This window comes from Macaca thibetana, chromosome 17 (assembly GCF_024542745.1).
Source record: "Macaca thibetana thibetana isolate TM-01 chromosome 17, ASM2454274v1, whole genome shotgun sequence".
Taxonomy (NCBI): domain Eukaryota; kingdom Metazoa; phylum Chordata; class Mammalia; order Primates; family Cercopithecidae; genus Macaca; species Macaca thibetana.
In genome coordinates this window covers 28,105,160-28,126,808 of record NC_065594.1, presented here as the reverse complement: position 1 = coordinate 28,126,808, position 21,649 = coordinate 28,105,160, and the positions used below count along the sequence as shown (strand labels likewise).

General features: G+C 43.2%; 1 protein-coding gene across 4 annotated transcripts in view; it reads left to right on the top strand.

Moving 5' to 3' along the window:
• Positions 1 to 638: 638 nt before the first annotated feature.
• RCBTB1 (RCC1 and BTB domain containing protein 1) overlaps positions 639 to 21,649 on the top strand; it is a 55,055-nt gene continuing 34,044 nt past the window's right edge. The window contains exons 1-4 of one of the 4 annotated variants that reach the window (XM_050766315.1): positions 639 to 801; positions 5,720 to 5,799; positions 19,275 to 19,441; positions 19,822 to 19,972. In XM_050766315.1, the coding sequence (XP_050622272.1) occupies positions 19,316 to 19,441; positions 19,822 to 19,972 (277 nt within the window). In that variant the 5' untranslated portion in view covers positions 639 to 801; positions 5,720 to 5,799; positions 19,275 to 19,315. Of the gene's footprint in view, positions 802 to 5,719; positions 5,800 to 10,258; positions 14,208 to 19,271; positions 19,442 to 19,821; positions 19,973 to 21,649 lie in introns of those variants that run through there. The other 3 variants (XM_050766316.1, XM_050766317.1, XM_050766318.1) reach the window with 3 other exon arrangements.

Below are 21,649 nucleotides of genomic sequence, written 5' to 3'. Positions count from 1 at the left end.
ATAACAAGAATCGGGTTGGATCACATGCCCTCTTAGGTCCCGTCTAACCTTGACGGCTGCTTCCGATGTGCCTCTGCCTCTTTCCAATACCAGGACCTGTGCCTCATCTCCTCCTTCCTTCTTACCTTTGTCCTGCTGCCACTTTCCCTAGTCCCTGGCCTGCCTTAGGCGCTTTCAATCAGGAGGTGGGTGGCGGGGAGGGAGAGGAGCGTCTCCAGGTAAAACAAACTAGTCCCCGCTCAGCGGCCTTTCGTCCCAGGCAGCACCACCTGGGTGGTGCCTCGGGGCCAGTCGCGCCCCAGAGTGGGCAGGGGGCCAGGTTTCCGTCGCTTTTCCGTCCTAGGTCTCTAGGGGTGGGAGGCCGACCATCCCCACAGCCAAGGCATCTCGGGGAGCAGAGCAGCAGCCCGTGCCTCGCGCGTTCCTTGTTCCTCAGAGACAAAAGCCTGTGAGTCCCGGCAGCAGCCACGGGATTTCATCGGGACACTCCGGTGGCAGGGCCTCGGGGCGGGCCTCAGACGGCCAATCGGCTTCTAGAGAAGTCGGGTTCTAGGGCCCAAAGAGCAGGGTTTCGGCCGGGGTCGGCCGGTGCGGGTTGCACGGCTGGGTAGCGTCCCGGGCGCGCGCTGCACCGGGTCACGTGAGGCGGCCGGGGCCACGTGACCCGGCAGGCCCCGCGCCCTGGCGCTCCTCCCCTTCGCCGCCGGTGGGCACCGCCGCTCGCTCGCACTTCTGCGCCCATCGAGGCTTCGGAGATCCCTGCGGTCCCGCGGGACGGCGCGGCAGCAGCTGACCTCGCAGGTAGCGTGTGGACGCGGGGTTGAGCTCGCGGAGTCCTCTTCCCCTTCGGCGCTTCCCCTGCTTCCCTTCCCTGCAGGCCGGGCCGGGTGTGCCCCGTTACTCCCGCACCTCCCGCCTCCCTCGCTCGGGCTACCGGGCCGTCCTCGCGGGCGCTGCGTCCGCGGCGAGGGATGGGGTCCCCGGCCCGGTCCCGCCAGCACCTCAGCTAATGTGCCTTCCTGCGAGGAGGAAGGAAGGATGGGGAGAGGCGAGGGAAAGTTTTCCCTACTCCCTCTCTTTTTTGAGCTGCATGGATTCGATTTTGCTCGTAGCTGAAGTCTGACTGCTGTGGTTGCCGTTTTACTGAGAGGAGACCTCCCTTCTGACTCTCTGTATCCTCTGTCCTTTCCAAGATCTTAGCATCTCTTCTTCGCCCCCTAAGAGTAGTGCTGTCACAAACCGTATTCTTTATCGTTTCCCTTTCCGACACAGAATCCACAAAGGGAGGGATTCTGTTAGTGAGGATCTTTATCCAGGCGTGCGGTGAGCGAAGTAAATGACGTTTCCCTTGTCCTGCCTCTGATAAAGTACCTACCTGCTCGGTTTACTTTAAGATGACTTATCGAGCACGCTGTGTTCTGCTCTCATAAGTGGCCTTTTGTTTTTATTTATTTGCATGTAAGACACTTACAAGCCATCTGCGGAACTCTCTGCAGCTGGGGATTAGAATTTTGTAAAGCAGTCTTGTAATAATGCTTTTAGAAAACCAGATTCATGATTTTCTTTGCCTTTGCCCTATTCTTTTTTTGGGAGGATTAAAGCCCTTAGAGGACAAAAACTGAGTTTCTGAAACTGGTGTGTATTGTGGGCTAATAACATTAAAACGTCCAAGTGTATAATGCCGAAGGAATGGAAAAATGATTGAACCCTGAGGGCAGTTTATAGGTGGTTTAAACTTTATTCATTTCAAATGAGCACTGGGTGAATTTCACCCCTTTAAACTGCTTTCAGGGTTTAGGATGTAACTGTGTATTTGGATTCTATTAATACAGCAGTTCGTCTGTGGGATGGACTTTAATCCATTTAATCCATTGTGTGAATACCAGTCTATTTATTAATACTCTAGACGGGTCCTTTTTCTTCTACCTGCTAGCCTGTTTCTCTTGAAGAGGAAGCATATTCATCTTTAAAGATACTTTTTGCAAGTGATTTTTTAAAGTGTGTGATCCATAGGATAAAGTTCTGTGAACTTCTGAAAACAAGTAGCCATAAAAACCCAAAGCTGTCAAGCTTGTAGCTTTTAAAAAATTCTTTGAAAATTTTAAAATTAAAGAGCGCTCATATGCTGCAGCAAGAACTTGGCTCCACCTAATATACGGGAGCTGGGAAGTCTGAAACAGTATCCTCCTATTTCCTGGGAGTCATTGCGGGGTAGATGAAACTGAAGGAAAGTGAAAGACCTTTATTATAATGATGATATTCCTTCTGTGTGTACTACATTAAACAGTAAGTCATGCATAGGAAAGGAGGCTGGGGCCTCACAGAGTCTAGAATCTAGGCAGGGCATTCGGACACATTTCAAAATATTCTCTGGTTTTACAAAAAGTTAAAAATGTTACATTTCAAAATATTCTCTGGTTTTACAAAAAGTAAAAATGTTACATATTGACCAGACGCAGTGGCTTACACCTGTAATCCCAGCACTTTAGGAGATTGAGGCCACAGATTATATGAGGCCAGGAGTTTGAGACCAGCTTGGCCAACATGGTGAAACCCCGTCTCTGCTGAAAATACAAAAAATTAGCCAGGTGTGGTGGTGCGCATCTGTAGTCCCAGCTACTCAGGAGGCTGAGGGACGAGAATTACTTGAACCGGGTAGGCGGAGGTTGCAGTGAACCGAGATTGTGCCATTGCACTCCAGCCTGGGCAACAGAGTGAGACTCCATTTCAAAAAAAAAAAAAAAAAAGGTACATGTTGTGTACATGCTGAAGAATACACAAGAGGGGTATGATGAGTGTTGTCTGAATTTAGTCAGAATAGACTTAATAGAGGAGATCAGTTAATGAAATAATTATATAAATCAACTATGTGTTAGATCAGATTAAAAAAAAAAAAGCACGCACAAAAAAGCACACCTCTTTCCTGGGGTAGAAAAGCTCACGGGAGACCAGATGGGTACCTTTAAAGACCTATGGTCTCCAGCTTTCTCTGGGCTTGGTCTTACCATCCTGCTAGGTTTCTCTGCTCAGTGCTCTTTCCCATCCTCCCTGGTGACTGCTTCAGACTTCACCATTTTCCCCCCAGTTGCTCCACTCCACTTTTTTTTTTTTTTCTTTTTTTTTTTTGGGGACAGAGTCTCACTATGTCGCCCAGGCTGGAGTACAGTGCCGTGTGATCATAGCTCACTGCAGCCTCAACCTCCCAGGCTCAAGTGATCCTTCCCACTCCCAAGTAGCTGGGAGCACAGGTGCGCACCACCACATTCAACTAATTTTTAAATTTTTTTGTAGAGACAGGGTCTCACTATGTTGCCTAGGCTGGTCTTTTGAACACCTAGCCTCAAGTAGTCTTCCCGCCTTGGCCTCTCAAAATATTGGGATTACAGGCATGAACAACCACACCCAGCCTCCACTCCATTTTTTGTTGCTACCTCCCCTCTTACTCTTAGCAAGAAGCCTAACTCTTCATAAGGAAAAATAGGTAACCTCAGAAGAGAATGGTCCCCAAATGCCATTCAAAACCACGAGATACCACCTCCCGTCCACTAGGATGGGCATAATACAAAAGACAGACAGTAAATATTGGAGAAAGCAGCACTGTTGTACATTGCTGGTGGGCATGTAAAATGGAGACTCAGAGGAGAGAATGAGAATGAGAGAACGAGTATGCCTCCAGCATCTGGATTCCTAGCTTTTAAATGGCTTTCATTTACATGCACTCTTTCTTCCTCCTCTTGTGGAGGGAGGAAAAGGAAGACTTGCTCCTTTCTACAGTTTCTCTTGCTCTTATTTATTTATTTAGAGACAGAGTTTTGCTTTTGTTGCCCAGGCTGGAGTGCAATGGCATGATCTTGGCTCAGTGCAACCTCTGTCTCCTGGGTTCACGCGATTCTCCTGCCTCAGGCTCCCGAGTAGCTGCGATTACAGGTGCCTACCACCACACCGAGCTAATTTTTTTATTTTTAGTAGAGATGGGATTTCACCATGTTGGCCAGGCTGGTCTTGAACTCCTGACATCAGATGATCCACCTGCCTCAGCCTCCCAAAGTGCTGGGATTACAGGCATGAGCTGCCGCACCCAGCGCTTCTGTTGCACTTCTGCTTCAGATCCCATTCCCTGCTACTTTCTTAAGACCCTCATTGAGTTGTTGTGTCCTCTCCTTTTTGATCTTTTTACTGGCTTCTTCCCATTAGCTCAAACATGTTCAAGCCTCCAACAATGTTTACATTAAAAAGGTTAACAGAAAACATCCCGCAACTCCATCACATTCTGTGATTACCATCCGATTTCTCGTTTTTCCTTCAGAGTGAAATTTCTTGAACAAGTTGTTTATACTCATGGTTTCCTTTCCTTCACCTTTCACATACACCTCAACCTGCTGACACCTGGCTTCTTCCTCCCACAACCTCCATGAAACTGTTCTTATTAAGGTCACTGGTAATTCTCCTTGTTAAATCCAATGGAAGTTTCTCAACCCTTCCCTCATTTAGCATCTCAGCAGCGTTTGACAGTAGCATGCCTCTTGCCTGTGATGCTCAAGTCCCCAGGCCTCTGTAACACTCTGCTCTCCTGCTTTTCCTCCTGGTCTACCTCTTCCTTCACAGTCCCTTCTAGGGGGTACTCCCTGTCCCTTTCCTGTTGGAGTTTCTTAGAGTTCTGCTCAAGATACTCTGCTCTTCTTATTCTACTTGCTTTTTTCCTGGGTGATTTCATGCCAGATTTCCAAATCTCCAATCCAGACCTTTCTTGAGCTTCAGATTTCTAAATCCATCTGTTAGGACTTGTCCGCTTTAATATCCCACAGGTACCTGGAACAAAAGGTCCATAGTAGGACTCATCACCCCTGAGGCCTGCTGTGCTCTCTGCTGTAGTGAGTGGCAGCACAGTTCTCTCTCACTCAAGCTCAGTGTCTGCCTGTGATCTTTGGCTCTGCCTTTCTGCTTATCCAGTGTTCCTTGTCCCATTAAGCCAGTCGCAGAATCTTCTTGATTTTCCTTCTTGTCCAGTTTTCTCCATTTTCCTGATGTGGGCTTCCATCCCTTCTTTTCTGGCTTACCATAGCCATCCTGGACTCCCTCTAAGCACTCCTTTGTCGTCTCATATCTCTATGGTCAGCCAAAGTAATCTTCCATAGACTTACATCTGTTTATGCCACTTCCCTGCTTAAGACCCTTCAGGGATTACCTGGTGCTCTTAGGATAAAGCCTGAGCTGTGTGCTGCAGCCATGCTGACTTTCTTTCAGTTCCTCCTCCAGAGCCTTACCTGGCATGTGTGCTCACTGGTACAGGCGCCTCTTCTCTTCAGGTAGCTGAAGCGCACTTCCCAATTCTGTTGCCTCCACAGCGTCTGACCCTCCCCATCAGAGACCAGCCACACTGTTGTGAGCATCTGTTTATGTGTCTAGATCCTCCCACCCCATGTAATTTCTGTTGATGTTGGCTCTGTGTCCTGTTTACCTAAGAACATTGAATTAATAGTGTATGATTCTGCCAGTCCATTGCTGGAATTTCAGTTTAGCTTTAGGTCATTGCAGGGTACAGTTGATACTTTTCATACAACTGGAGACTAATAGATGAAATCACTTTTGGGATACCCACATGAGAAAGATCCATGAAACCATAAATAGATTTGAATTTGACCCCCCAATTCCAGCCTTGAATTCATTTGGAAAATAAAATGAAGTATTATGTTTTATCCATTTCTTTTTTCTTTTTCAGACAGGATCTCGCTCTCTTGCCCAGACTGGAATACAGTGGTGTGAACACGGCTCACTGTAGCCTCATCCTCCTGGACTCAGGTGATCCTTCCACCTAAGCCTCTTGAGTAGCTGGGACTACAGGCACACACCATTACAACTGGCTAATCTTTTTATTTTTGAGGAGACGGAGTCTCGCCATCTTGCCCAGGCTAGTCTTGAACTCCTGGGTTCAAGTGATCCTCCTGCCTTTGCCTCCCAAAACGCTGGGATTACAGGTGTGAGCCACTTCACCCAGCCATCTATCCATTTCTTTAAACTTTGACCCATCATTGCTTTTTTTGTTCTGTTTTGTGACACCTATTTGTTTGGTGTGACAAAGAACAAAGTTATAGAAAAAACATTTCTAATTGTTGATATTTCTTTTCTGGTTTCCTTGAAAACAACAGTATTCTATAAAAGCAGTACTTTTATAAGGTCTCAGTCAGATTCGCAGCCCTAGATATGTTATTTTTTTCACTGCTCATGCTATATTGCCACTTGATTCGTTTGCTTTTTGAGCACATGGCTCAGGTTAGGCGTGAGATGAGATGAAATGAATGAGGTGAAAGCAGCCCCTTGGATGATGGGGCTAAAGAAATGCTTACAGAGGCCATTGCAAATTGTGCTTCAAGTCAAATAACTTATTAGTGGTTGGGAAATGACGGTTGTAGGGACTTACATTTTCCTCTTAAATTAGTGATGAATTTGAACAAAACATGAAACAAAGGGTAGTCATAATCAGGCAGAGAATTCTAAAACACTAGTCATACTGTTCCCTAAATGAAGGTGGGGGTATTATCTTCACTCACCTGTACAGGTGGCTTCAGCTTGAAGGATGACAATCTGTTTTGGAGAAGGTACATTCTCAGACTCCTTAGTCAAGCATTCAGGGCATTCTTCCTTTCCCTTTCTTTTTTTTTTTTTTTCTTTTTGAGACGGAGTCTTGCTGTGTCGCCCGGGCTGGAGTGCAGTGGCGTGATCTTGGCTCACTGCAAGCTCCACCTCCCGGGCTCACACCATTCTCCTGCCTCAGCCTCTGGAGTAGCTGGGACTACAGGTGCCCACCACCACGCCCGGCTAATTTTGTTGTAATTTTAGTAGAGACCAGGTTTCACCGTTGTTAGCTAGGATGGTCTTGATCTCCTGACCTCGTAATCCACCCTGCTCAGCCTCCCAAAGTGCTGGGATTACAAACGTGAGCCACCTTGCCCAGCCTCCCTTTCATTCTTGTAGTACTGTGTGTTTGCAGAAGAGAGAAGTGGATGACAGCTGTTCTGGCAGCTGGGGCAGTAACAGTATTAGTGTCTCAGCACATCTTCGAAACTTCGCCTGTGATTTGCAGCGCCTGTACCATAGAGTGGGTGAAATGGTTTTAAGGTTTTAAGCCCATCAGAATTACATGGAAGAAATTGGTAAGAGTAGCATTTGGCTGTTTGTACCTTGAGAGGGTTTTTGAATTGCTTTTGCTGTAGCATAGATGGAAGACATACGTTGTAATGTTGTATACCAAAAAGTTTACCCCAAACCCTAGAGCTCTCTTATTTGTTTTTCTAGAAACAAATTTCTAGAAAAAACATCTCTATCTTATGTTTCTCTAGAATTAAATGGATTCAGAAATAAAGATGGTCATACCCTTCATTCTTTTGTGCTCAAATGGGAACGTTTATTGGTAAAAAAGGAAGAAGACTGTGAAGAGCACTTGTTCTTCTAGGAAACTGGATGATCTTCACTGAGGAAAGGCTCACATTTTCTCATCTGCTGGAATATGGAGAATTTGGTTTCTAGGATTTTGTGTAATTGTTTTCTGTTATGTACAATTTTTATATAGTCGTCACTAGTTTGCACGTAATTATTTACCATTTGACACATTAACATGTATCTCATGGACCATATACTTGCATAGTACATTCATTTGCTTAATTATTCCAGTTGTATTTGCATTCTAGTTTTCCACTTACTTAGGATCTGACTTTCCATTAGGCCTCAGTTCCTCAGAGGCAGAGACCATGATTGTATTGTTCTTTATGACGTCCCTGGCATTCTTGGTATCTGGGGTCATTGCAGAAGAAGAATTAATGTATGACTTTAATCAGCTCTCTGTATCCATGGATTCCACATCTGTGGATTCAGCCAACCTCAAATTCCAAATGTTAAAAATTGCATTTGTATTGAACATGTAGAGTATTTTTTTCTTGTCATTATTCCCCAAGCACTACAGCATAACGACTATTTACCAAGCATTTACATTGTATTAGGTATTATAAGTAATCTGGAGATAATTTAAAGTATATGGGAGGATGTGTGTAGGTTATATGTAAATACTATGCCATTTTCTATCAGGGACTTGAGCATCTGTGGACTTTGGTATCTGCAGGAGGTCCTGGAACCAGTCCCCCACGGATACTGAGGGACAACTGGATTTTGTTCACAGTAGCATACAGTAGTATTTTTTTCCGAGGCCTCTTAGATTTTATCAATAGCTCATTAACTATAAATTTTTTCCGTAAGACAGCTTAGCAACTTAAACTGATAAGTAAAATCATCACCCACTGAGTTTACAAAAATAGAGAAACCTCTATTAGGAACTTTCAGTGTATGTGTAAATGCTTTAATTCAAAGTTTTTTACAATTAAAAATACCATTTTGCATATTAGAAATTGCTGTTTTGAGTAGTTTAAAGCTTCCTGTAGCTTGTATGCTGAAGAATGTTTAGGCTACTTAAAATGATTGTTCCAACATTCAGAGCCCTTCCAGTTTCCTCTGGCTATCAGCTTCCATAATAAAGAATGACACAAACTCATGTCATGCTTCTAAAATGACACCAGAAGCGTCAGAATCTTGGTGCTAGCCAATGCTGAAGGATTGCTTACTCTTTTCCCACTGTTTTCCTTAGAAAGCTCTAAGGTCAATAGAGGCCAGATCTAAAGGTAAAATACCCCATTGGTGGCATTTAAAAGCCAGTACATACAGCAATTTAAACTAGCCCAAACAAATACATTCTTGTATTTGTGTCAAATACGTTCTGGTTAGTTGACGTCTGTATGGAAGCCATGTGCTTACAGATCAACCCTAAATTTCCAGTATTGTTTAATATTGAGACCATTATTTCATCAAAACCAGTTTTCCTGTACTATTTCACTCCATTTCCTGTTGTTTTTAAAAACTCCATAGGCATGTTCCAAATATATTTTTGCTAGATCAGCAAAAAAAACTAAAATAAAATTAACCTTTCCTTAATATTTGTTCCTTGGGGAAAGTAAAATAAATGTGCTCTTAGAGGAATTAAAAGATTAGTTGCTACATTACTCCTTCAGCCTTTCAGTTCTAAATGTAGATTTCTAAAATTGGAAGGCCTGTGTTTGTCCTGACTGAATTTGCTTTCAGAGTATAAAATAAAATAACCTTTTCTTCCTCATGCCACAAGTTCTCTGAGGGACAGTGCCAATAGCTAGGATAAGCCATCCCAGGGAATGGGATATTGATCTGTAGGACTAATGGACGTAGGATAAGTGCAATGGGGGATACAGGATGTATTTTCAAGTGCCAGAGAAAATACAAAGATCCAAGTGGATTGGCATGTTATCTTTAAGGACGTCACACTCTTTCTACCTCTCTGGCATTTTTGCATTCCTCTTTTCTTTCCTTGTACCTTTGTTTTCTCTCTATACAGTAAAAAAAAAAAAGACATTGATTCACCTAATAATAACATATAGAGAGTAGTAATTCAGGCTGAAACACATTAATACTGTTTTTCAGAAAGTATTTCCTAAATAAAATATGGAAGGCTTGCAGAAAATCTTAGTGAGGTACTTCAGAAGTAACTAAAGATGACTGACATTCTAATTACAGCTCATCATTTTTATAATTACCAATCAAGCCCTGGAAGGATCTGTCATCTTAGCAATTTGTTTGGTCTGGTTTAACTTGCTCTATGCACTGGAAAGTTCTAAGAAGGCTATATGTCTTTTATAAATGCTCCGTTGAGAATTTCCCTAATCTGAACTTGTATTCTCAAGACATGATTAAAACAGTATAATTTTACTTTTCCAAAAGCATTTTTTAGAACTGAAACCTTTCTGTATTTAGTTTTAGAAATGTATCTTTGAGTTTATTAATGCAGACTTGATAAAAGCCCACAGGATGATTGATTTTTAAAAATTGAGGTAAAAGATATATAGTGTAAAATTTACCATTTTAAGAATTTTTTAAGTATACATTTTAGTGACATTAGGTACATTCACATTGTTGTATAGCCATCACCGCCATCCGTCTGTAGACTACCTAAAAAATAATTTCAACTTTTTTTTTTTGAGATGGAGTCTTGCTCTGTTGCCCCTGTGTGATGGCATGATCTCGGCTCACTGCAAGCTCCGCCTCCCGGGTTCACACCATTTTTCTGCTTCAGCCTCCTGAGGAGCTGGGACTACAGGCACCCACCACCACACCTGGCTAATTTTTTTGTATTTTTAGTAGAGACGGGGTTTCACCGTGTTTGCCAGGATGGTCTTGATCTCCTGACCTTGTGATCCACCCGTCTCGGCCTCCCAAAGTGCTGGGATTACAGGCGTGAGCCACCATGTCTGACCCAATTTCAACTTTTGTTTTAGATTCAGGGAGCACATATGCAGTTTTGTTACATGGGTATAGCGTGTGATGCTGAGCTTTGGAGTACGAATGATTCCATGACCCAAGTAGTGAGCATAGTATCCAATAGGTAGTTTTTTAGCCTGTGTACCCCTCCCTCCCGGCCCCTGTAGTAGTCTCCAGTGTCTATTGTTCCCATCTTTATATCCATGTATACCCCATATTTAATTCCCAGTTCTAAATGACAACATGTGGTATTTGGTTTTCTGTTCCTGTGTTAATTCACTTAGGATAATGGCCTCTTGCTGCATTCATGATTTTGTTCTTTTTTATGGCCGTGTAGTATTCCATGGTGTATATGTACCACATTTTCTTTTTCCAATCCACAGTCGATGGGCACCTAGGTTGATTCCATATCTTTGCTATTGTGAATAGTGCTGTGATAAACATACAGGTGCATGTGGTTTTTTTTTTTTTTTTTTTTGGTAGAACAATTTATTTTCCTTTGGATACATACCCAGTCTTGGGATTCCTGGGTTGAATGGTAGTTCTGTTTTAAGTTCTTTGGGAAATCTCCAAACTGCTTTCCACAGTGGCTGAACTAATTTACATTCCCACCAACAGTATATGGTGTTCCCTCCGCTGTACAGCCTCGCCAGCGTCTTTTGTTTTTGACTTTTTAATAATGGCCATTCTGACTGGTTTAAGATAGTATCTCATTGTGGTTTTGATTTGGATTTCTCTGATGATTAGTGATGTTGAATATTTTTTTCGTATGTTTGTTGCCTAGAACTTTTGCATCATCCCAAAGTGAAACTCTGTACCCATTAAACAGTAACTCTCCATTCCTACCTCCCTCCAGCTCCTGGCACCCACAATTCTACTTTGTCTCCTTGAATTTGACTGTTCTAGGTACCTCATATAAGTGGAATCATACAATATTTCTCTAGCTTATTAGCATAGTGTCTTCAGGATTCATCCCTGTTGTTGTATGTATCAGAATTTCCTCATAAGGGTGAATAATATTCCGTCATATGTGTAGACCACATTTTGTTTATCCATTCATCTGTTCATGGATATTTGGATTATTTTAACATTTTGGCTATTGTGAATAATGCTGCTTTGACCGTTGGTATACAACTATCTGTTCAAGTCTCTGCTTTCAGTTCTTCAGGGTATATACTAGAAATGGAGTTTCTAGATAATATAATTCTAATGTTCACTTTTTCTTGAGGGATCACCATCTGATTTTCTATAGCAGCTGTATCATCTTACGTTTCTACTGTCTACATTTAATTTTATATTAATAATTCATTTTTCCAGATTTTGCCTGAAACATTCTGCCACTCTAGGTTATGAATCTAAAGCAAGAATACATCTTAAAACTTCTAACAGCCTAGGGGTAAAACATAATTCAAATAATTGAACTTTTATTTTCATTTGAAATATTTGTTCATTTTATTGGTCACACAGTGTTTGTTATAGAAATTTGGGACTGGCTGAGCATGGTGGCTCACGCCTCTAATCCCAGCATTTTGGGAGGCTGAGGTGGGTGGATCACCTGAGGTCAGGAGTTTGAGACCAGTCTGGCCAACGTGGTGAAACCCCATCTTTACTAAAAATACAAAAATTAACAGGGTGTTGTGGTGCACACTTGTAATCCCAGCTACTTGGGAGGCTGAGGCACAAGAATTGCTTGAACTGGGGAGGTGGAGGTTGCAGTGAGCCAAGATGGTGCCAGTGTACTCCAGAGTGGGCAACAGAGCAAGACTCTGTCCCATCCCCCCCGCAAAAAAAAAAAGAAATTTGAGACTATATTTAAAAATACAAAGAAGGCCAGATGCGGTGGCTCACGCCTGTAATCCCAGCACTTTGGGAGGCCGAGGTGGGTGGATCACTTAAGGTCGGGAGTTTGAGACCAGCCTGGCCAACATGGTGAAACCCCCTCTCTACTAAAAATACAAAAATTAGCCAGAAATGGTGGCGTACACCTGTAATCCTAGCTACTCGGGAGGCTGAGGCACAAGAATTGCTTGAACTGATGAGGCAGAGGTTAGAGTGAGCCAAGATGGTGCCAGTGTACTCCAGACTGGACAACAGAGCGAGACTGTCTCAAAAAAAAAAAAAAAAAAAAAAGAAAGAAATTGGCTACTACATTTTAAAAATACAAAGAAGGCCAGGTGTGGTGGCTCACACCTGTAATCCCAGCACTTTGGGAGGCCGAGGTGGGTGGATCACTTGAGGTCAGGAGTTTGAGGCCAGCCTGGCTATCATGGTGAAACCCTGTCTCTACTAAAAAAATACAAAATTAGCTGGGCGTGATGGTGGGCACCTGTAATCCCAGCTACTTGAGGCAGGCAGGAGAATTGCTTGAACCCAGGAGGTGGAGGTTGCAGTGAGCCGAGATCGCGCCACTGCACTGCAGCTTGGGCAACAAGAGCGAAACTCCATCTCAAAAAAAAAAAAAAAAAAAAGATTAGGAAGTGTATTGTATCTAATTTGTAAGGGGGAAGTGAGGTAGGAGACTGATAGGACTTGTTTTTTGGTCACAATCCTGCTGATGAAAAAAAAAAAGACGTGGGGATGGCAGGCCAAAAAATAGAATACAAATACAAAGAAAGAAAATGGTGCCACCTGTAATCTCTCCATTGAGATATATTTTGGTGTATACATTTCTGTATATATTATACTTTAGAAAAATTGTAATCATTCAGTACATATTGCTTTTTAACATAGCTAAGCTAACTAAGTCTTCCAGGGTACATTTATTTTTGTGGTTTTGTTTTGAATTTGGGATGTGCACATAGTTGAGCTGTATAACGTGTTTGGGTGGCAGCTTCTGTTGGGATGTTTCCTTGGGGATGCTTATAATTTGGACAAAGCATAGCACCATGGGAAGGAAGAGAGTTGGGCTACCTTGCTCAGGGTACTTACCAAGGTACATGACTGTCAGGGAAGGCCTGGGCTGAATAGGCCAGTTGAAGGTTCTTCCCATTAGCACTACCTCCTTCATATAGGAATAGAACACAAATAGAATCACTTCATATCTTCCTATATGAAGCATCTAAATTATTGTGCAACCCTCTGGAGTGATTGTTGTTGTTGTTATTATTATTATTATTACTATTATTTTGAGACAGGAGTCTCACTCTATCGCCCGGGCTAGAGTACAGTTGCACAGTCTTGGCTCACTGCAACCTCTGCCTCCCGGGCTCAGATGATCCTCCCACCTCAGCCTCCTGAGTAGCTGAGATTACAGGCATGCGCCACCACACCCGGGGTCATTTTTGTATTTTTAGTAGAGAGAGGGTTTTGCCATGTTGGCCAGTCTAGTCTCAAACTCCTGACCTCAACTGATCTGCCTGCCTCAGCCTCCCAAAAGTGCTGGGATTACAGGTGTGAGCCACCATGCCCAGCCTGGAATGATTATTTGAATGAAATTTAGTTGAACTACATTTATATTCCTTTGAAATAAAATTCCATAGTTAGAACAAGTCTGTTAATACTTTTCTTTCATGTTTAGGCAAATTTAGTAGATGTCATGATATCAGAGCTGTCCTAACTAATGTTGCTCTTCCTTGCAATGGATCCTGCATTTTTTTTTTTTTTTTTTTTTTTTCTGGGACAGAGTCTCGCTCTGTCGCCCAGGCTGAAGTGCAGTGGCATGATCTCGGCTCACTGCAACCTCCGCCTCCCAGGTTCAAACGATCTTTCCACCTCAGCCTCCCAAGTAGCTGGGACAACAGGTGCATGCCACTACTCCTGGATAATTTCTGTATTTTTTTGTAGAAGCAGGGTTTCACCATGTCCTCTAGGCTGGTCTCAAACTTCTAGACTCGAGTGATCTGCCTGCCTCTGCCTCCCAAAGAGCTGGAATTACAAGTGTGAGTCACTGCGCCCAGCAGATCCTGTATTTTTGAGTCATTGTTAACTGCACAGTTCTTAAGTCTGATATAGATTTTATCACAGATGAAATACTCGTTAATTTTTAATGATTGCACCAGCTTTAGTTTACTGGATTGATAGTGTATACACACTAATTCTTCTTAAGGTTGATATAATTATGATCCTTAATGTGGTTTTCTTAATAGTAGCAAAAGGTGCCACTGCCCCCAGGAAAGTGGAATAATTAAAGACCTCACCACAATAGTCAAATTATAATGAGGATGGTGGTAATTTTGAGTAAATTAGAAAGTTTGGGTGGTATTTACACTTATACTCTGCTGCCTTAGGAGGGAAATGCCACCCGCCCAAGTTAAGGACCCTGTTCTGTTGTTCTGCATGGCACATAGCCCCACAGAACCTCTCAGGGAACCTTGTCTGAATTCCGAGGATGCCTGTTCATGTCCTCAGCTGCCCAGGTTGAGCATGGTCTAACGAAGACACACTTTGTGCCTTAGCAGTCTCTAGCCCAAGGATGCACCTTGTATGTTGTGAGCTCTGAAGACAGAGGTCACGTGTGTTCTCTAGGCCTGCCTCTCAATGGTTGATGCAAAAGTGCAGGAATAGATGACATTCATAAGGCTTAACCAGGCAAATCTAGGCAGAAGCATCTTGGGGAATGCTTTTTATTGGGAGAGTGGTTACTTCTTTTATTTTGAGATGGAGTTTTGCTCTTGTCGCCCAGGCTGGAGTGCAATGGCGCAATCTCAGCTCACTGCAACCTCCACCTCCGAGGTTCAAGTGATTCTCCTGCCTCAGCCTCTTGAGTAGCTGGGATTACAGGCATTTGCCACCATGCTTGGTTAATTTTGTATTCTTAGTGGAGACAGGGTTTCTCCATGTTGGTCAGGCTGGTCTCGTACTTCCGACCTCAGGTGATCCACCCGCCTTGGCCTCCCAAAGTGCTGGGATTACAGGCGTGAGCTACCACGCCCTGCCTGGATACTTTTTATATTGGAAACAGTTTAAAGACAGATGCTGCTGTACATTTACGAGGCAAGATAAAGTCAGAAAGAAGTGATGCTGAGGAAGTTCAGCCATTGAAGGGCCAGGACTGATACTCCATAAGAAAAATTAAAGAGGTCTGCTGTGTGACCTTGGCAAGTCCTTTCACCTTTGAGCCACAGTCCTCATCTGTCAGGAATGGTTTACAGTCTCCTCCTTACAAGAGTATTATGGATATTAAATGAAATAATGTATGGAAACTACTTAATTAACAGTGTCTATGACAAGGCAGGTTCAGAATAGTTGTTCGTTTCTTCTTTTCTGCCCTTAGCTTTGATTGTCTTGCTGGGGATAATTACTTGCTTCGCCAGCATTACTGCCCTTGTTGTTCTTGTCTGCTCAAGAAATCCCCCAGCTTCTTCATTATATCTTGAACCTAAAATCACAAATTTCTAGGTTTGGGGGAAACCCAGGCTCAAAACAGCAAATGGCTGTCATACTGACTGATTTTTTTTTTTTTTTTTTTTTTTGAGATGGAGTCTCACTCTGTTGTCCAGGCTGTAGTGCAGTGGCACGATCTTGGCTCACTGCAAGGTCCGCCTCCCGGGTTCACACCATTCTCCTGCTTCAGCCTCCTGAGGAGCTTGGGACTACAGGTGCCTGCCACCACACCCGCTAATGTTTTGTATTTTTAGTGGAGATGGGGTTTCACTGTGTTAGCCAGGATGATCTCGATCTCCTGACCTCATGATCCACCTGCCTCAGCCTGCCAAAGTGCTGGGATTACAGGCGTGAGCCACCGTGCCCGGCCCCATACTGACGGATTTTAAAAGCAAACCCGAGACACAGGCCTCAGCACTCTTGTTTCCACTCTGCCGAGCCTGTTGGGGATGCCTTTTTCTTTTATGATGGGTGTGGGACATGTAAGATACATGACCGGTTTTTAAAATTAACTCTTAAATGACAAGTCTTCGGAAAAATACCTTGTAAAATAAAGCTTCATATAATTTAGCCATGGATGAAGTCAGTGCGTATAATGCCCCATCATTATGAAGGTTAGCCTGATCTTGCAGTAGATTACCAAACCCTGAGGGCAGAGTTGCCCATATTTGTTTAATGATTTTAGAATAATTGTGCTGCTGTCAGGAAGTTGTGTGGTTTTGAATGTCATACCTTTTGTGTTGTAATTTTAAAGGTGGTGAGTCATATTTTTGGCTAATTCCGTATCATGTAAAATGAAACATTTTGAAGACTAACTCGATATGGTTCATAATTCTAGGAAAATCTGCTTCTGGGTTTTCTTGAAATTTACTTACCTGCTTGTATGGCTTTATATGGCTTGACTTCTTATGACTCCTTTCTCCATCTGTTTTGTAAGAGGCACAAGAGGTCGTTTGAGGGGCATCTTGTTTCTTTTTGTTTATTTTATTAATCTTTTTGATATAGGGTCTCCCTCTGTCACCCAGGCTAGAGTGCAGTGTTGCGATCTCAATTCAACTGCAGCCTTGAGTTCCTGGGCTCAAGCAATCCTCTCACCTCAGCCTCCTGAGTAACTGCTACTGCAGGCATGTGCCATCATGCCTAGCTAATAATTTTTCTTTTTCTTTTTTCTTTCTTTCTTTCTTTTCTTTTTTTGAGACAGGGTCTCTCTCACTCTGTTGCCCAGACTGGAGTACAGTGGCACAATCTCGGCTCACCGCAACCTCTGCCTTCCGGACTCAAGTGATTCTCCTGTCTTAGCCTCCCGAGTAGCTGGGACTACACACAGGCACCACTACTGCCAGGCTAATTTTTTTTGGTATTTTTAGTAAAGATGGGGTTTCATTCTGTTGGCCAGGCTGGTCATGAACTCTTGACCTCAAGTGATCTACCCACCTTGGCCTCCCAAAGTGCTGGGATTACAGGCGTGAGCTACTGCACCCGGCCCTTTTTTTGTGTGTTTTTTGTAGAAATGGGGTTTTGCCATGTTGCCCAGGCTGGTCTCAAACTCCTGGGCTCAAGCAATCCTTCCGGTTTTGGCTCCCAAAGTGCTAGGATTGCAGGTGCGAGCTACTGCGCCCAGCCTTTATTTTTAAACTTTTAAAAGCATTTAAGATCATCTTACCATGCAAAGAATACTTATAAATCAAGAATAAGAAAAAGAACAATGATCCAGTAGAAAAAAATAGGCACTTTGCACAAAAGACTGACAGTGGGCTCTGAAGATGTGAGTGAGAGGTGAGGAGCGCAGACTCAGGCTTCAGGTTGCCTGGGTGCAGATCCCAATTCTGCCACTTACAAGTTTGAGCGGATTCTTAAAATCTCTTTTTTCCTTCATTTCCTTATGGGTAAAGTGAGGATTAAATGAATGAATAAATATAAAATTACTTAAAATAGTGTTTGGCACATAGTGCCCAGTAAGTTAGTTGTTACTGTGGAAATTATTCTGATCATTATTTTTTATTTTCAAGACAGTCTTGCTCTGTCACTAGGCTGGAGTTCAGTGGTGCGATCTCGGCTCACTGCAACCTCTGCCTCCCGGGTTCAAGTGATTCTCCTGCCTCAGCCTCCTGAGTAGCTGGGACTACAGGTGCACACCACCATGCCCAGCTAATTTTTGTATTTTTAGTATAGATCGGGTTTCACCACGTTGGCCAGGCTGGTCTCAATCTCTTGACCTCATGATCTGCCTGCCTCGGCCTCCCAAAGTGCTGGGATTACAAAGTGCTGGGGTGTGAGCCACCCCGCCCAGCCTGATTATTTTTTTAAGTGACATCCAACTCCACTCATCGCAGGGAAATGTCAGTTTAAACAAAACAGATACCAGATACCATGAGAGTATGCTGTGTGGGAAAGGTGTATGTAAACAGGCGCCATCCTACATCCATGGTGATTTTATATATGGCCACTACTTCACTAGAAGATTATTTGAAATATTAGTAGCTAGTAATAGTAAAATAGCTATTAAACTTTGACCTAGCAATTTTCATTTTTAGGAATTTATTTTAGAAATTTCTGTATATAAAACAAGACATGTCAATACAATAATATGCAGGCAATAATTGCAGTATTGTTCTAGCAAAGATGTATTGACTTAAATGTCTCTCAGTAGGAAACAAGGTAAATTGCTAAATCGATGTAATGGAATGCTATAGTACCATTGAAAAGAAATGCAGCAGGTCTGTGTGTGCTAATATAGAATGATTTCCCCAATGCACTGTTAAATAGGGAAAAAACCTTCCATTTGTGCTTTTGTTTTTAAAGATACACATACACCATGTATACGTGTAGTGCTTCCATGAGTATACACTATCTCCAGAAGGAATTAGAGATCACTAGGAACAGTGGTGGCCTTTGAGGACAGGGTCAGGGAAGGATGGTAGGGAGACTTACTTTCTTATTCCCTTTTGTCCATTTGAAACAAAAGTTTTTTTTTTTCCCATGTTCATGTATTACTCCCCTCTCAAATCTTTTACTTGTCCTCACCAATACCTCCCCCTCTGCCTGCACACACATTTGTCAAGACATTCAAATGTTATTCCAATGGTCTGGCTGTGCAGTGACAGTGAATAGCCTAATTTGACGATGTTTAATCCTCATTGAATTTGTGGTATGATACCTGGGGCTGAAGCTGATCCTTGTCATCCGAGTTGGTGCTGGTGGGAAGAGTATCTCTGGCACATGGGGACAAGGCTTTGGCTAAGCATGCTCCAGCCGCAGGCACCCTCTGTGTGTGCTGTTGAGGGTGCTGGAGCCAGAACTTGGTCTTCACCTGCTGCTTTGGCTGTTTTTAGAGGTCTAAGAAGAGGGTGAGTTGGAAGCACATGTGGAACAGATAAGCACTGACTAGGAAGTGGGCAAGACAAACAGCTAGTTCCCGCGTGTTATTCTCTTGTTGTAGGAAAGGTTTGAAGGTAGAGGAAGGATTGCACACGTGGCTGGGGGAAAGTGAGTGATCCATGTAACCAAAGGTAGTTCATTTATTCTAGAATCAGCTTTTGTTAGCATTTATTAACAGGTCTTTTTTTAAAAAGTTAGCTCAGTGGCGCTTTAATTTTTTTCTGGAATCCTTTCTGTTCCAGCAGAGATGTCGGCTTATTTATAGGAATTGCTTGAAGCCAGAGTCATGGTGGATGTCGGAAAGTGGCCCATCTTCACTCTGCTGTCGCCTCAGGAGATCGCGTCTATTCGGAAGGCATGTGTCTTCGGCACCTCAGCCAGTGAAGCGCTGTACGTTACTGACGATGATGAGGTAAGAGTCTCTTGAAACCTACTTTCATTTTAGGGCTTATTTGGGGATTGGTCTTCAAAGTGTGCAGTTCAAAGATGGAGAAAAGTCAGGGTATAAATAAAGAGATCCTGAAGTTCAGGAAGACTATGATTTTGATAGTTTCTCTTTTCTCAGTTTCTTTAGTACCCCTCTACTCCACAGCACTCTGAGTTTCATAATATAGACAAACATTCTGAAATGTAAGCAATGTCTGCAGAGGTTGAATTTTTCTTAACAACCGTATCAGTCTCTTTTCACCTCCTGAGCTCTCTAGTCGAAATGTCTTATTTTCAGAGGAGAGAAGGGAGCTTTTAACACAGCTTTCGGCCAAAAGACTCAGAAAAAAACTATCTGTTTTCTAGGTCTTTGTATTTGGACTGAACTATAGTAACTGTCTAGGAACTGGAGATAACCAGAGTACACTTGTACCCAAAAAGTTAGAAGGCTTATCTGGAAAGAAGATTAAAAGCCTCAGTTACGGCAGTGGACCACATGTTCTTCTCAGCACCGAAGGTAAGGAGGGAACCCATCTAACTTTTCAGTTTGTAAGAAATTGACCGGTTAATTCTATAGGACTATACCAGATAACTAATTTTGGATTGTTTACTTCTTAATTTCTGAGGGGAAGTACATAAAGCAGGTAAAAGTTAAACACTTCAGGCTAACTCTGGAACAGCTATAGGATGTCTTGCAAATTAGGCAAACTTCTGAGGTTTTCGACTACTTCCATAAAGCTGTGGAAGATTAGATATAGCAAATGAATGGTCCTTCCAGCCTAATTTTTGAGTGGATTTGTGGCTGCAAGGCAACTTTCAGGGTTCCTTTGGTTCTTTCTTTCTCTCTCTTTCTCTCTTTTCTTTTCTTTTCCATCCCTCCCTCCCTCCCTCCCTCCCTCCCTCCCTTCCTTCTTTCCTTCTTCTTTCTTTTCTTTTCTTTTTTCTTTTTTTCTTTTTCTGAAGGAGTCTCTCTGTGTCTCCAGGCTGGAGTGCAGTGGCATGATCTCGGCCCATTGCAACCTCCACCTCCCGGGTTCAAGCGATTCTTCTGCCTCAGCCTCCCGAGTAGCTGAGACTACAGACGCATGCCACCATGCCCCAGCTAATTTTTGTACTTTTAGTAGAGACGGGGTTTCATTATATTGGCCAGGCTGGTCTCGAACTCCTGACCTCGTGATCCGCCCACCTTGGCTTCCCAAAGTGCTGGGATTACAGGCATGAGCCACTGCACCCAGCCGGTACATTTTTCTAAACACAGATGCTACGTGGCTTTCCTTTCTTTGTGTAGTTCTTGCATCTTGAATCGGGAAATCTTCATCTGTTCTCTGGCGTTCATGTGGTTGCCATATTGAAGGAACTGGGGATGCGGGTTGATAGGTTCTTGTCCTTTTTTCTCTGCCTCTTCAAGATCACTAAGGGAGAGCAGACATTTTGTATGTGTGTGTGATTGATCTGTACTGTGGGCACCCAGCACTCTCTGAAAGTTCATTATCTATAACCTAAATGCTTCCTTTTATATTTCAGACACATTAACTCTTGCTCTCTTTCTCTGAGGTCCTCAGCTTTTTGTTGGATAATTGTCTAGGGTGGCATTTGGGAGACAATTTGCGTCTCTACCTTTCTTTGTCTAGACTGAGGAATCAATCCCAGCTCCCTAGGATGCTGTCACAGGTTTTAGTATCTAGCCTTCTGAGTGCCTGTAACTCCTAACTGAATCCACTTCAAGTTCTCTGTGTCTTTCTCAAGAGAGCTGTGCAATCCAAATCTGAGCATCATCATGTAATATGAATATAACTGGAGTTGAGCACAATGACGTGATTATCTCACTTTTGCCTTGCGTAATCATGCCTTCTGGCATCACACTGGTTCTTTCTTTCCTTTTTTTTCTTTTGAGACAGAGTCTTGCTCTATCACCCAGGCTGGAGTGCAGTGGCATGATCTCGGCTCACTGCAATATCAGCCTCCTGGGGTCAAGCAATTCTTATGCCTCAGCCTCCCGAGTACAATTAGAGGCATGTGCCACCACGCCTGGCTGTTTTTTGTATTTTTAGTAGACACGAGGTTTCTCCATGTTGACGAGGCTGGTCTTGAACTCCCGGCCTCAGGTGATCCACCCACCTCGGCCTCCCAAAGTGCTGGGGTTACAGGCATGAGCCACCGAGTTGGCATTTTTTTTTTTTTTTTTTGAGGCAGG